This window comes from Anomaloglossus baeobatrachus, chromosome 2 (genome assembly GCF_048569485.1).
Source record: "Anomaloglossus baeobatrachus isolate aAnoBae1 chromosome 2, aAnoBae1.hap1, whole genome shotgun sequence".
In the NCBI taxonomy this organism is placed as follows: Eukaryota; Metazoa; Chordata; class Amphibia; order Anura; family Aromobatidae; genus Anomaloglossus; species Anomaloglossus baeobatrachus.
The window spans coordinates 133,981,715-133,997,593 of record NC_134354.1 but is presented as its reverse complement, the minus strand read 5'-3'; the positions used below and the strand labels follow the sequence as shown (position 1 = coordinate 133,997,593).

The 15,879-nt window shown below is 43.8% G+C and overlaps 1 protein-coding gene across 1 annotated transcript in view; it reads right to left on the bottom strand.

Annotated features, from left to right (window-relative positions):
* Window positions 1-1,050: 1,050 nt before the first annotated feature.
* Window positions 1,051-15,879, bottom strand: part of SMTNL2 (smoothelin like 2) — a 176,473-nt gene continuing 161,644 nt past the window's right edge. Inside the window, exon 9 of the mRNA XM_075335353.1 lies at window positions 1,051-4,066. Within this exon, the coding sequence (XP_075191468.1) occupies window positions 3,940-4,066 (127 nt within the window). The 3' untranslated portion in view covers window positions 1,051-3,939. The remainder of the gene's footprint in view (window positions 4,067-15,879) is intronic.

Genomic DNA, 15,879 nt, shown 5'->3' with positions numbered 1-15,879 from the left:
GGGGAAATATCTCCAGATTACCTCCGCAAATTAACAGCTAGAATGCCAAAGGTCTGCAAAGCTGGAATTACTGCAAAGGAGCATTCTGTGACTAAAGCAAAGCTTGAAGGAGAAAATTATTATTTTATGTAAAAATCATATCAAAATCATATAAAATTTTTTATGTAAAAATCATATATATATATGTATATATATATATATACATATATATATATATACACATATACACACATATATATATACACACATATTATATTATATATGTGTGTATATATATATATATATATATATATGTGTATATGTATATATATATATATATATATATATATATATATATATATATATATATATATATATATATATATATATATATATATATATATTATATATGCAGTTAAGCTCAGAGACTAGTCCAGCAATACCTTTCCACATCCAGTCCATTCCTCAGTTATTGAGATATCAGCGTTTGCCTGGAGTCATACAGTATAGGGGCTGTCAAGTCAAGCAGGAGGCGGCAGTGCTGGGAGGGGAATAGAGCTGGAGTGGCATAAGCTTCAGATCTACAAATAGCTAATTTAGAAATCAATTTAAATAATAGAGGAACAGACTGGCCATTAAAAGGCATTGATGGACTCATCTTTAAAAAAAGTTAAATATAAATATATTACCATTTCCTTTAAGCTAGTGCAGAACCATTAACACTAGTATATGCTTGTCCCTTGACTTTCTCAAGGCTAGGGCCATGTTTTGTAGCATATTAGCATACAGTTGTTACAAGACTGTTGCGACTGATGGAAGTATAGTGAGTTGTACGTACAGTAAATTACTAAGGTAATTAGGATGTGCGGTTCCATGCAAACCATAAATGAAGTGGTCACATACAAAATATCTAAAATCTGTAATTCAATGCCTCGAAGTAATGGAAGATACAAGAAAGCTTGTTGCCTAAAAATGAGCAAGTGTAAACATTTGAAAAATGAGGAAAATAAAAGGATGTTTAATGTCGCTTAAAAATCATCATTTTTGGCAGCAGATCATCTTAATATCCTCAGAAAATCGCATTTTTTTTTTATAACATTGTCATTTACCATTGCACCACATGGTTGTGGCAAAACCCTTCTTTGTGCAGGCCAAGCTGTGAGATATAACACGTGTACGAATGTTCCATGTGAAAGGTGTGTGCTACATGTTAAAGGCAATCTGTCAGCAGGTTTTTGCTACCTCATCTGAGAGCAGCATAATGTAGGCAAGGAGATCCCGAATCCAATGATGTATCACTTAGATTACTGGGTGCAGCTGCCCTGCCCACACTAGGCTCTATATAGAGATTGAGAATTGACAGTGAGATTTCAGTCAGAGGAGGGGGGGTGCTGGACTGCCATGCTTTTGACATTGTAGTCCTGCTGGTTAAACAAGCATAGCAAATAAACAACAGATTGGACTGTGACAAGACAGGCATCCCTGAATTTTGTTTCAACCCTTGCAACAGGCTGTCTTCAGCTTACATACAAAAAACCTGCTGACAGATTCCTTTTAAATGTGAGATTCTGATCCAGTTAACAGAAAGCTTTGGGATCTGGTTGTTTTAGACAAACAAACCAAGGAGTACAGACAGAGAGAAGCAACATTATATTTCATTTACATTTTACTTCACAGTCTCCAAAGCAAAAGATAATTATAACAAATGGATGGTAGAAATGAGTACGTCTAACAAAGAAGAATGAAGTCAGAATTTAATATCAGCCGATGAGCAGTCTCCAGTCTCCTTTGCAGACACAGACTCTTTTATAACATGATGCTTAATGCACACAATTACGAATAAAATAAAATCTACATTGCATAAAAAGTCAGTGCATACACAAAAGCACTACCAATAGGATGTGTAGAAGAAATGCTTAAAATGGTGGCGTGACTGTGACCTTATTTTACATATATCTGTGCATAAATAGGACAAAAAAATCTTATCAAATTGTGGCATCTACCATAAGGGCACAAACCACCAATTCAATGACAGTAAAAAGATCAATGCTCAGCACTCAACGCATATGTCAGGGGAGCTGACATGTCCTCTAAGAAATACTTCTCTGCAGGAGTATCTTAGACCTTTCTTGTGCCGTCCCTCTGTTGTTCTTCCTGGAAAAACGTTATCTGTGTCAATACACACTCCAATCACTGGTAATCATGTTAGACTGCGTAGGAACACATCCTATTGACAAGGGGAATGCCTTCCCAGGAGGAATAAACAGAGGGACACACCATAATACCAAGATCTACAAAAAAGATGCTCCAGCATTGTAAAGGCCGCTTTACACGCTGCAACATCGCTCAAGCGAACTCGCTGGGGTCACGGAATTTGTGACGCACATCCGGTCACTTTAGCGATGCCTTTGCATGTGACACCTATGAGCAATTTTGCATCGTTGCAAAAATGTGCAAAATCGCTCATCGGTGACATGGGGGTCCATTCTCTAATATCGTTGCTGCAGCAGTAGCGAAGTTGTTCCTCGTTCCAGCAGCAGCACACATCGGTACGTGTGACACCGCAGGAACGAGGAACCTCTCCTTACCTGCCTTCCGCCCGCAATGCGGAAGGAAGGAGGTGGGCGGGATGTTCGTCCCGCTCATCTCCGCCCCTCCGGTTTTATTGGGCGGCGGATCAGTGACGCAGCTGTGACGCTGAACGAACCGCCCCCTTAGAAAAGCGGCGGTTCGCCGGTCACAGCGACGTCGCAGGGCAGGTAAGTAGTGTGACGGGTCTGGGCGATGTTGTGCGCCACGGGCAGCGATATGCCCATATCGCACAACCGATGGGGGCGGGTACCCACGCTAGCGATATCGGTCACGATATCGCAAAGTGTAAAGAGGCATTTATTTTCGGATAAGAAAATAAATGCCAGGAAAATGGATGCGTTTTAAAATTAGTATTTTTTTTAGAATATAAATATAATGCAAAGTATATATACTCACGGTGATTGACTATAACACGTCAGCTATATCACTGTTCTACAATAATATATTTATATTGGTGATGACGGAATAAAAACTTGACTTTAAAGCTTCCTTATGTCAAGTGCCCTAAAATTGGCTGAATTCTTAATTATTATCTATTATCAAGGGAGTAAAAACTCAATTTTGTATAAAAATAGTACACATAGCCCTTTCATCAGAGGTCTATACATCTGAATTCAGATTGGCAGTAGTGAGGGCACCCCTGGAAGTATGGCCTCCAATAACCTGAGGACACATTAGCACAGAATTTCCATTCTATTCTTTGCCCTGTGCCGGAGATCACTTTTAGTCTATTGCACTGATGAGAACATTGGGTTATTTTCAGAAAATATTTGATAATCGTCGTCTTGCTTGGAAGACACTTCTACAGTTTATGCTCCATGTGGTGAATGCAGAATAAAACAGACCTAAGACCGCTTATTAAAAGAAAAAACAACTAAAAATGAAAAAGAAGAAAGCTGCAGTGCGATCTTTTTCATAAGAATGAAGTGTCCCAGTCCATTAGCACCAGACTGACCATCACAGCATTGGCTTCTGTCTGTGACACAGAGTCTCGCTCTACACTTCTCATTTCCTTGCCGGCGCCTTCCTTGCAGCACGGACTTGGTTGGTTTCGGATGGCCAGACAATGAGCCACCAGGGTGTCATTCCGAAAAGCTGCAAAAGCTGATCACAGCACATCCAGAGGTGACAAAACCAACACACTATTTTTTTTACAAGAATGAACTGTGAATTGTTTTGTAAAAATAGTGTCCTGAGCACCTTATGGACATTCCTGTGTTATCGGTCTCTCAGAAAGCAGGCCGCGGTGTCAACCGCAGGAAAGATGGAAAGACATGTTGTCAAGTGGCTGCTGTGATAAGATGAGGCTGAATGGAGGAAACATTAAGCAGTCACTGTTTTGCTGAATGGAAACCCTGACCAGGAGAATCACTCAAAACGTCGTAGGTGGTTGTAGAGCGACTGCACATAGGTGAACACGCACATCGGGTCCGGCTTCCTGCCCATCATCAGCATGTCTTCTACTTCAATAAGTCGGTCACAATTAGCCATTTTTCTGAAGAAAAAGTAAATAAATAAAAATCAATTATTAACTTAAGCATTGACATATGGAAAAAAACAGGCAAAACACTAGGATCATCAACCCATTCTAACCTACAGTGAAGTCAGCCAGACTGGCCAAAAGGCACATGGATGCTCTTTATTAAAGGGGTGGTTCATTACTTAGCTTTACTAGCCACATCGATATAACGTTCAGAAACAAGGCTTGTCTCACTGTTGGCAATAGTGCCTGTAAGCTATTGTAGTCCGCTCATCTCCATTGCATGACCCCCAGGCTCTGTGACCTCTGAGATCCGGTGACGTCATGTCAACTTACAGTTGGCCCAACATCACTGAGGCGGCCCCAGCAAAGAAGATCTTGGGTCAGGAATCAGAATTCGCAGTAAAGAGCACTGAAATTACTTCAAAGTTATTAACTCTAACCATTAGAGTGCGTGTACGTATTTGACCACTGGTGGACACAGACAGAGAAGGGCCCCTCTGCAAAAACAATATATGTGCCTTTTGCAGCCCAAGAACTCATAAAAATGCAAAATTGGACCTACTTTGGAGGTAGAAATGGGCCTCTGTGCAGTCGCACAGGTTGCACTAATGATAGGTCCACCCTGTGTGTGACTTTGGTAAATGTACGGTTCTGCATCTGTACTTTGCAGCCTGAACCATGGTAGGTACTAGTGAGTAGCGACCACTACCATGCTCAGGTGATCGGTACTGGGAATGAACAGTTGGATGCGCGAATGGGCGCGACTCGAGTACCCGAGAAAAATGGAAATCAATAGGATACGTGAGCATTTTTCTGGAAATAAACTCTGGTACTTGAGTTGCGCCCATCCGAGCATCCAACTGCTGGTTTCGAGTACTGAGCACCCGATCATGGTAGCGGTTGCTCATCACGAGTAGGTACAAGATCAAATACAATCTACTGTCTCTTTCCCCATTACTGGAGACACCAGGTTCCTCTCCCCCTCAAGTACCAGTCCATCAGTTGAATTTGTTTTCTGCATGTAATATGTATGTAACCCCTCCTAAATGCAAAGAACAGAATTAATGGCGCTTTAAAAGAAACAAACAAAAAAACCCCATAATACAAAATCACCAAAATACCATTGTGTGAAAGTGATATTAGGGTGTATTCTATAGGTGAGCAAATCAAATTTGTCTCCAAATAGTTTGCGAAAATAGAAAGTGTCCAGAAAGATTTTGTCTCTGGACATTCTGTACCTTTTAGTGAGTTTGCCTTGGCTGCTGGATAGGGCGATAAGGTGGCACCTCCCTGGCACTCAGCATTACACATACAGCACATAGATTATGGTTCACCACACTTGAGAAAGAACTGGATGAGAATTCAACCTTAGCTGCCGGAGTCTCCTCCTGATCACTGGCATTCTACCAATCTCTGACCCTTTGAGGATCTGTCTAACAAAAAGGCAGTGTCCAAAGTAGAGAATTCATCTAACAAATCTGTATTAGGTTTTAGTTTGTCGTATGTAATAGGATTGCCTTTTATTTTAAGAGGGGATTAACTTGCCTGTTCTAATCTAAAAAGACAAAAATCTAAAAATGTTTTTGCAGACTTGAGCGCTGTCAGCACTGGCTAAATCCAAGCACATGAAGAGCAGGTGGATGCGAGCGGCATTGTTACCAACGCCTCATCAAACCTCATCATAATCCCCTCCATGTAATCAGAGATTTAGGAGCGCTCGGTGTCAGAAATCCGGCCGTTCTGAGTACTAATCTGCAGCTTGGGTCAGAAGTGAACTGATGTCACTGAGCTTTAAATGAGCAATGTGGCACAGGATAAAACGATCTACACAAGTACCTTGGCGCTGGTACACCAGGTCTTCTGCTAATGAGGGGCTGCATATCAAAGCGGCCATTACGTTTATTCACCTTCCAGGGAAAAAGATAAATGCTGAGATCTCATTAACCAAGGACTAAATTGCCATCCCTAAGCTGGTATAAAAGGGATAGCTGAAATATTGGTTTGATGTGATTAATAGAGGTTAAAATGAAGAGCTGTAAACCTGTCACCTCCTGTATGCCTCATAACAGAAGTAGATGTTTTATAGGAGCCTTATAATGGACTGTTAATTATATTCAGTCTAGAGCCAAGACAAGGAGGAACTGAGCATGGGGCAATCCTTCATAGGGGTTAGCTGAACGTGTATTCCCCCAGTAATTCACATGTGATTAAAAGGGGCCGTCGACTACTAGGACAACTCCCTCTGATACCACTTGTTTACCTCAGTTAAATTAAAAGATCCTGTACTCGCCTCCTATTCTGGTGCCATTCCAGCCCTGTCTGTCACCACGGTTCGGGGCTCACATGACATTTTGACATCACGGGAGCCCCATGTCTAATCACCGCCAACTTTACTCTGCCCACCTTCGGATCAAAGGAGTTAATAGCTAGTGACGCTGCTTCTGACACCCACTTTCTGTTGATTGCTCATTTAGTCAGAAGGTGTGGTGAGATAAGTTGCCGATGACTGGACGCGGGACTCATGTGACATCACAAGGTCATGTGAGCCCTGAGTCGCAGTTGCTGACAGTGCTGGAATGGCACTAGAATGGGAGGAGAGTACAGGGTCTTTTAACTGGAGGAAACAAGTGGAATCAAAAGGGCTTCTCCTAGAAGTGGACAACTTTTTAAAGCTACAGCTGCAGAACCACAAACTATTTCTTCACGGTGTGCTTCAGTTTTACGATGTGGTAACTTTCTGTGTTCCCCATGTTTTTTCAAGCTGGAAAACATTGTTAAGCTAAGCACCTTTAACAAGTGCACAGCCGATTGCATTGCAGCTAACGCGATGTGCCCACTGAGTTTTTGGAGAGTTTTTAGAGCTGTGTACTTTTGCAGAGTCAAAAATGCAGAGTTTCACAGTTCCAGCAAAGTGGATGGGATTTATAGAAATCTCATCCCCACTGACTCAGCGTAAACTGATCTGCGGAGCGTGTTTCAAATCCGCAACAAGTCAATTTCACTTGCGGGTACACTGACTTTTCTGTGCAGATATTCATATCCATAGACTTGTTTTAAGCAATGCAGCGTTTTTCTGCATTTAATGCATGACATAGCAACAAAATACAAAAAAAGTTGCATAAAAAACACAATAAAAATGCAAATGACTAAGTTTACATAATAGGTGCAAAAATGCTGCAACACCAAAAACTGACCAAAAGTTTGTAGCCCAAGCACGGTAAAACCTTGTATTGTGTTTTTTTCTCGTGGTATGCACTTTAACCACTCTGAGCCCCTAGTGATGAACCAATCTGATGAAATTAGAATTTGACGGTTAACTTGAATTTGGCCAGGAAATTAGATTTGATGCAAATCAAATGTATTATTCTGCTCTCAGGTCTTTGCAGATCCCATAATAAACAGTAAGGGCTCATGCGCACGTACCTGCTGAATATTCTGCATCGATTTGACAGCACATGCGCGTGTCAAATCGCTGCAGAAACACTGCATAATGGATGCAGTTTTTCGGTTGAAAAAAAAGCAGATTTCATGCGCTATGGCTGCTGCCCCCACCATAGACCGAGTGTGGGAGCTGCATCCATAGCGCACGGAATAATTGACATGCTCATTTTATGAACGCACGGATTCTGGTCAAAATTTTGGCACCCAAATCGCTGCATTCATAAAAGCATTGTGCACACGTATCATGCACAATCTTCATAGATTGTGCAGGGGACGCAGGACGCATGCATTTACACTGCAGTGCAATACGCAGCGTAAATGCATGTAATTACGCAACGTGCGCACGCAGCCTTACAGGTCCTTGAAAAAGTATTCATCACCTGTGAAATTTTCTACATTTTTCACATTTCACCCACAAATATATTTATTGGCATTTTACTTGATATAAAAACACAATGTAGCAAGTATTTGTGAAGTGTAAAGGAAATGATACAATTGTTTCTGAAATATTTTAAAAAAATAAATCTGAAAATTATGACGTGCATTTGTATTCAGCCCCTTTGTAGGACCACCTTTCACTGCAATTACTGCTGCAGTGTTTCGGGGTATGTTTCCTACCATGTTTGCACATCTAGAGGCTGAAAGTTTTGCCCATTTATCTTTGCAAAATATCTCTCACTCAGTGAGACAGTGAGATTGGATGGAGGAGTCTGAACATCAACTTTCAGGTCTGGTCACAGATTCTTAATGTGATTTAGGTCTGGACAGTGACTGGGCCACTCACACATATAAATATACTTTGATCTAAACCATTCCAGTGTAGCTGTGGCAGTATGTTTAGGGTCATTGTCCTGCTGGAAGGTGAACCTACGCGGATGTCTCAGCCCTCTTGCTGCCTCTAACTGGTTTTCCTTTTGATCAACTCTGACCTATTTACCTGTCCCTGGTGAAGTAAAGCCTCCCCACACCATGATGCTGCCACCACCATCTTTAACGGTGGGGATGGTGTTTTCAAGCTGATGAGCAGTAATCATTTTCCACCACACACAGCGCTTTGCATTTAACCCAAAATTCTACTTTGGTCTCATCTGACTAGAGCACCTTCTACTTGGACACAGATTGATATCGTGGCCACTTGTTATTCTAATGTATAATCTGGTTACTCAGAAGGAAGAGTTAAGCTGGTGTCACACTAAGCGACAGCGACAACGACGTCGCTGTTACGTCACCATTTTCGGTGACGTAACAGCGACCTTGTAAGTCGCTGTTATGATCGCTGCTTAGCTGTCAAACACAGCAGAAGCAGCGATCATAACGTCGCTGTGCTACATGTGCAGAGAGCAGGGAGCCGCGCTTAGCGCTGGCTCCTTGCTCTCCTAGGTACAGTACACATCGGGTTAATTAACCCGATGTGTGCTGCAGCTACATGTCACAGTGCAGAGAGCAAGGAGCCGCGCGCACTGCTTAGCGCTGGCTCCTTGCTCTCCTTGCTACAGTATACATCGGGTTAATTACCCGATGCATACTGCAGCCACATGTCACAGTGCAGGAGCCGGCACTGGCAGCAAGAGCGGAGGCTGGTAACCAGCGTAAACATCGGGTAACCAGGGAAAGGTCTTCCCTTGGTTACCCGATGTTTACGCTGGTTACAGCTTACCGCAGCTGCCAGTGCCGGCTCCTGATCGCTTCATTTCGTCGCTCTCTCGCTGTCACACACAGCGATGTGTGTGTCACAGCGGGAGAGTGACGACCAAAAAATGAAGCTGGACATTCAGCAACGACCGGCGACCTCACAGCAGGGGCCAGGTCGTTGCTGGATGTCACACACAGCGACCGCGACGGGACGTCGCTGCAACGTCACAGAAAATGGTGACGTAGCAGCGACGTCGTTGTCGTCGTCGTTATGTGTGACACCAGCTTTATTTGCTGGAGGCACATTGACACCACCACTTCATTACATAGCAGTCCCTAAGTAATCAATACAAAGAATTACCATGTCAATGCTACTATTTAGCACATAAATCTAAAGCCCTTCAGGTAACTAGCACTTGAGAGAGCAGTAATGTTGGATCCATGGTGATGAATAATACATGCATACATACAAGAGATCTTATCTCGTAAAATCTCTGTTAACACACTCAATGCCACCAAACTACAGTATGCTTGTTAACATCTTGCGGGAGATCTTCACTTAAAGCTGGGTTTACACACTGCAACATCGCAAAGGACATCGCTGTAACGTCACCGGTTTTGTGACGTAACAGCGACCTCCCTAAGTCTCTGCTAAGTCTCTGGTGAGCTGTCAAACAGGCAAACCTGGCCAACAACTCAACAGCGATCCGGACCTGCAGAGCGACCTAGCTGGTTGTTGGGGACGTTGATAAGCAGCCTTTTGAAAGGGAAGTTGCTAACAAAGTCTCTGCAAAGTCTTTCACACACTGAAACTTTCCAGCGATGCATGCTGCACAGCTGGAAACAAAGGACCTAGGAATGGTCCTGAACGATTTGTAACGATTACAACTTCACAGCAGGGGCCGGGTCGCTGATAGGTTTCACACACTGCAACATCGCAAACAACATCGCTATTGCGTCACAAAACCGGTGACGTTACAGCGATGTCGTTTGAGATGTTGCAGTGTGTAAACCGAGCTTAAAGGAAATGTGCCAGCCAGGGAATGTGCCAGCAGGTTCTTCCCATTTAATCTGAGACTGGTATAATGTAAGGGCAGACAGTGATTACAGGGATATGCCACTTATTAGGCTGTAAACAGTGTTTTATCAGTAGGAGATTATCACTACAGGACTACATATCTTGTGTAGAAATGAGTGAACTCGACCTGTAAGGTTTGTGATTTGTACCAAGCACTGGGTGTCCGGAGCTCACACCCGAACACTATCTTTTAAAGCCCAAGTTCAGGTGCTGTTCGTTTACCAACCACTCAACTGAACATCAGGGTGCTTGGGTACACTTTGTTCTCGGTCAAGTGAGAGCCACTTGCAGTCTTTGAATGGCTCTCACTGGGGGTAAAAACAACATTTTCGGATGTTGTATGTTAAAAAAAAAAAACCCAAAAACCCTGCCCTTCCTCCCTCAGAAATGCTTTGTATATGGCCGGCTGTATGTGGGCGGAGAGCCGAGCTGCCCAATCATTGACTACCATTATACTTGTTACTCGACCCGAGCATGCAAGTTCAGGATGCTATTGACATATATGGGTTTTGGGTTCCGGGAAAAAAGGTCAGGTCAAGTCCAGGTCCTGAAATGAACTTCTGAGTAAAGTCTGGCCGAACCCGGTGAATCCGAACTTCCATGGGTCCGCTCATCTAGACTTGGGCAAAAAAAGTCAGACTAATCTGTGTAACCCTGCTCTCACCACTGATTGTCAGCCTGCTGACAATGCACAGTGTACACAGAAAGCTGCCAGTCAGTGGTGTGGGCAGCGGTTATACACAGCCCAGAAATCTTAGATCTATTACATCTACACTAGACAAAAACAGGTATTCTATGAAAACTACACTAAGCAGTCAAGTAACTGACTGTACCTGCAAAGTCTAGATGTGATAGGAGTTAGGTCTGGTTCATCCAGTGCAGAATTGTGTCTGCATGTTTGTATGCATGTTAAGTGACAATGATCCTGCAGGCTTGTAGAATTGGGGCATAATCTCTAGGCTTATGGGCTCGATCACACAAGCGTACGAAGATTTATGATGTGAGTGCTGTAATGCAGTTCCATAAAGCTCAATGTGGGGCCATAAAATACATCCATATGTCTCAGTATGGATACAGAGGCAGACTGAGTTTTCAGATTTTACAAGAATATGGAAGTAATCCTCATTCAATATATTACTTCTCTTGGAAAATATGTCTATGAGATGGTGTTGTGCGGAGGCACCACATGGTGGTACACTTAGGGGACGCTTCATCAGACCCGGTAAATCTTACTCCTGCATCAAGTTAATTAAGGTCCACGTGCCTCAATGAATGTGTCAGATATCTCTCGCCAAGGACAGGAGAACCTTTCAGCTATAATTCACACCACATTTGAGGCATAAATGATGTGGGTCTGGGTTCAGCCATGCCAATCCTGCTATCCTCTGCCAACTTACCAAAAATTGTTGGAGCTGCTGTAACTAAAAATATTGCAAAGACTGATTAAGTTTTCCACAAGTCTTCTGGAACAAGAACGACGATGAATTGGGCCTCAACAATATCTCAATAAGAAATACTTGCACTACAATCACTCCATTACTTCAGGTCAAAATATGGAGGCATCTACAGGGTCATACAGGTTATACTACCTACAATTCAGGAGATCAGTCTCCTGGCAGGAGGCCTGCATCTACAGAAGACATTCAGCATGTGGCCATTATGGAGCCACATTTACTGTAACAGACCCAGCATTATCATTTGTCTCTTTCACCACCGAGTCATAGGTAGTTAATCATTTTAATCATTCCCAAAAATGATCGCATTTTGTAACCAGCAGGTTAATGTATCACTGGCAGATTCTGACACAATCACTGAATAAACTGTATATCTGCACTCAGACGAGACATCTGATGTCCAGGAACATCCTACATAACCTTGTAGTATACGGATGCATCACATGTAATAGCTGCAGCCTAAAGAACAATACTCGGTCTTCAGACTACCTCGGGAATAGACACCGGAGAGCAGATACCTTTTTCTTATAACTCATGGTTTCAGTTACCGCACATAAAGATGTCCATGTCCTACTGTAATGTACTGGATGAAAAGAAAGAGATAAGAATGGCTACAGACAGAGGCCTACATAGCACACGCATGATCTGCGCCTCCTTGGGGAAGACAGGAGGGGGCTAAGATAGGATGAAGTCATTATGAAAACATTCCTGAAACACAAACACAATAACGGAGCCTTGGGGCATGTGTACAAAGAGCAAAAGTGATTACATGTGCCAGCCAGGGTTCACACCGATATGGGCCTGACTCTGGTGCCCCCCTAAGTGTGAAGTCTGTGCAGACCCCTGGACTTTTCAGCAGTGTTCAGCCTCATATTACTGTGTGTCACAAGCAGTGATAGGACATAAATGCTGGCGTTATTGCCCAATGCCAGCATTTCCTCTGTTCTACATTTAACCGAATGTGTTAGAAGGGAAATAACATTCCCTCCAAACGCAAATCTACATTATTCCATAATATAGCAGACTATGGTAAACTATAGCTGTGCGAATGGGCAGCAAACCTACAGATGAATAGGCAAAGCGATCCGAATCATCTACCAACAAAATTACTCTCCAAACGTATTAGAAAGAAGACCGCTTCTGAAAATGTAACCAAAAGTTACCTAAATCTAATACTATAGTGAATATAACAATCTATACTGTACAGACACATTACATGTACAGGAGTGGTCATCACATCCCATTCTAAAATCATAGACATTAATATGGAGTCTGTTCTCACTTTTCTGGGAAGGCTTTCTACAGGAATTTGCAGCCTCTCTGTGGGATGTGTGCCCTCATAAATTCTCTTCTGTATGAATGGGCAGGACACCAGTGTTGGAGGAGAGGATCTGGTTCACAATCCCAAAGATGTTGGATGAGGTTGAGGTCAGGGTTCTGTTCAGGCCACTCACGTTTTTCTACAAAAAACTCCCACAACTATGCAGTTTCCCCTGAACTAAAAGGAAGAATTTATCGTGGCACTCATTGTGGTACCCATTGTGCAGATGTGACGCCCTGGCCTATCAGGTCGTCACAGGGTATTGTGCAATCTGCCCTCCTGTGCAATATTCACCTCCACCTTGGTTACGGGTCCCCAACTATGGTGTTGCCATCATCAGCTAATCAAAATCCTAGAACACTCTGCACCACACCCACCAGACACACCAGTGGATGGCCTGAGTGGAATAGGGTCGCCCATGTGGGGGGGTTGGTTAAGGGGAGGTCAGGAGTGTCAGGAGTCAGTCAGAGAAAGGGAGAGTGAAGTGTAGGAAGTGAAGGAGAGGAGGTCAGGAGCCGGGCTCCTTGGAAGTAACTAGGTGGCAGACGGTGGTCTGGGTCTAGTAGGAGCTGGACCCTGGGTCGCGGGGGATCGTGACAAGGGGCATGGAACTGTCGAGGAGGACAGCCGGCGGCCTTGTACCATCACCAGGCTGGGACCAGGGCATGACTGGGTACGTGGACCCAAGGTCAGGGAGTAGCTTCAGGCAACCTGATAATTAACCCGACGAGAACAGAGCCTTCAAGATCCGCTCTCGACCCGCTCCAGAATCGGGGTACTAGCACAACAAGGGGGATAGGACTTTCCACAAAAACGGTCCAGAAAATTCCAAGCGTGAACCCTGAGCGCAAGCTACACTGAGGAGCAAGACCAGACTAGTTTCATGCTACCGGGGCCAACCAAGAAATTAACTAAGTGCCAGGGAAAAGGTCACAGATCATCAGGCAACACCATTGGGGACGGGACCCAAACTAGCTCCCCCCAGCGGCAGCGGTGTCTAGAACTTTGGTTTTCCAAGTTGTCGGTGTCAGCTTTATGGACCGAGTACGCAAGTGACCCTTACACCTCCAACGGCACTCCCAAACACTATCACCGAGTCCCGGGGCATCCCCCCTACCCGTGGAGGGGTTAAAACATCTAGCTGCCCACTCCATCGCCTCCGGGTACTCCCAGCTGCAGCGGTGGTACTCCACCTAACCACACACCACAATTGGTGTCACGAACTTTAAATACACTATCCCCTGTAAATATCCCCTTTATTTGGGTGGCCGCACGACCCCCGGTTCCGGAGACCCCTCGATCCACCGCGGATCCGGATCCGAGCACCCGGGCTACTGACACGGGGGCGGCACACAGACATACTGTACTGTATGACTTACGCCCACAGTAACGAACCTCATCTGTGTTGGTTTATCCAAGTTTTCTTATACATGTTTATCAAGTCTATAAGGAACTGTGAGATACAAAAATTTAAAAAAAGTTTTATTTTACGCAAAAACAGACCATACAGAAAAACACTCATTGACAGAAGTTTGAACGCCCCTACTTAAACCCTTCCTCTTCAGTACTAAGCATCGGCCTACATGCTGACAGTTTTTTTTTTCTAGTATGCATTGTAAATGGAATACAGATTAATTAATTTCATGTGTAAAATACTAATAGTTTAAACAGAGGGTTAAAAATGCTGGAAGTTTACTGGTCATATCGCAGTGCATTATGTTTAAAGGGAATCAGTCTCCAGTTTTTTGCTATGTAATCCAAGGGCAGTATGATGTAGGGACAGATACTTTGATTCCTGTGATATGTCACTCACTGGGTCGCTTGCTGTCATTTTGACAGTTTCCTATGCTGCAGTTTACCAGTTCTCTGAATGGAGCTCTGTATAACCCGCAGTCATCACCAATTGGCAGCTTTCTGTGTACACTGTATATTGACAAAAAGCTACTCATCGGTGGTAGGGCAAGGGTTATGCAGAGCAGAAGAGCTAGATGTCTTGAGATGATTAATCCTGTAGTGAATCACTTCCTGACAAAACACTGACTTTATTGAAACAGACTGAGGCAGAAAACCAGAGTTAGCAAAGTCCATGGCCTGAGCAAACTAATGCTCGCTGCTGGAGATGATAAAGTGGCAAGATGAAGTAGACCCACAGGTCCACAGGGGGACCCGGGCGTACCCTGCCCTGGGAGTGGCACCTGGCGACTGCCTTACGGTGGGCGCTTAGTCAAGCCCCTCCCTCTAAAGTGTAAGGCTGGGTCACCCCTGTGGTCCAGTGGGTCCACTTCAGCACGCCGCCTTACAATCTCTGGCGGCAAGCATTACAGTTCCAAAAAAAGCCTTGATATGAAGTATTTCTAAAGGATTTTACATTCTTAAGGCTGGGGTCACGGTTTTGGTGACGCACTTCCGTCGTCGTTAGCGACGTTGTTGCGTGTGACACCTACGAGCGACTCCGAACAATTGCAATAATAGCGAAAAACGTTGATCGTTGACATGTCGTTCATTTTCAAAATATTGTTTTTCGTTTCGAATGTAGGAGAAATATTGCAACGTTTGACACCCTGCCAATGACGAACATCATCATTAGTGCGTCCGTCATCAGCGTTGCGGGCGTGTTGTTACGAGCAATGCTCCACGCCGCCTCTGCTCTGATTGGTGGTCCCAACTGCGTTCTGGTTTGGCAGCCATGGTTGATAATTATACGTTTCTGTCGTTGCCGGAATCATTGGGAGGAATGCTGTGTGACGGTGTCCACACGACTGCCTTGGTCAAACAATACAAGGGCAATCCAAAAGTAATGATAATCGTTTATTTCTATTGCACACAGAAATTAAAATAAAATGTTTTCTTCTCTCACTACCCACTAGTCCAGTGGCTCACTACCCACTAGTCCACTAGC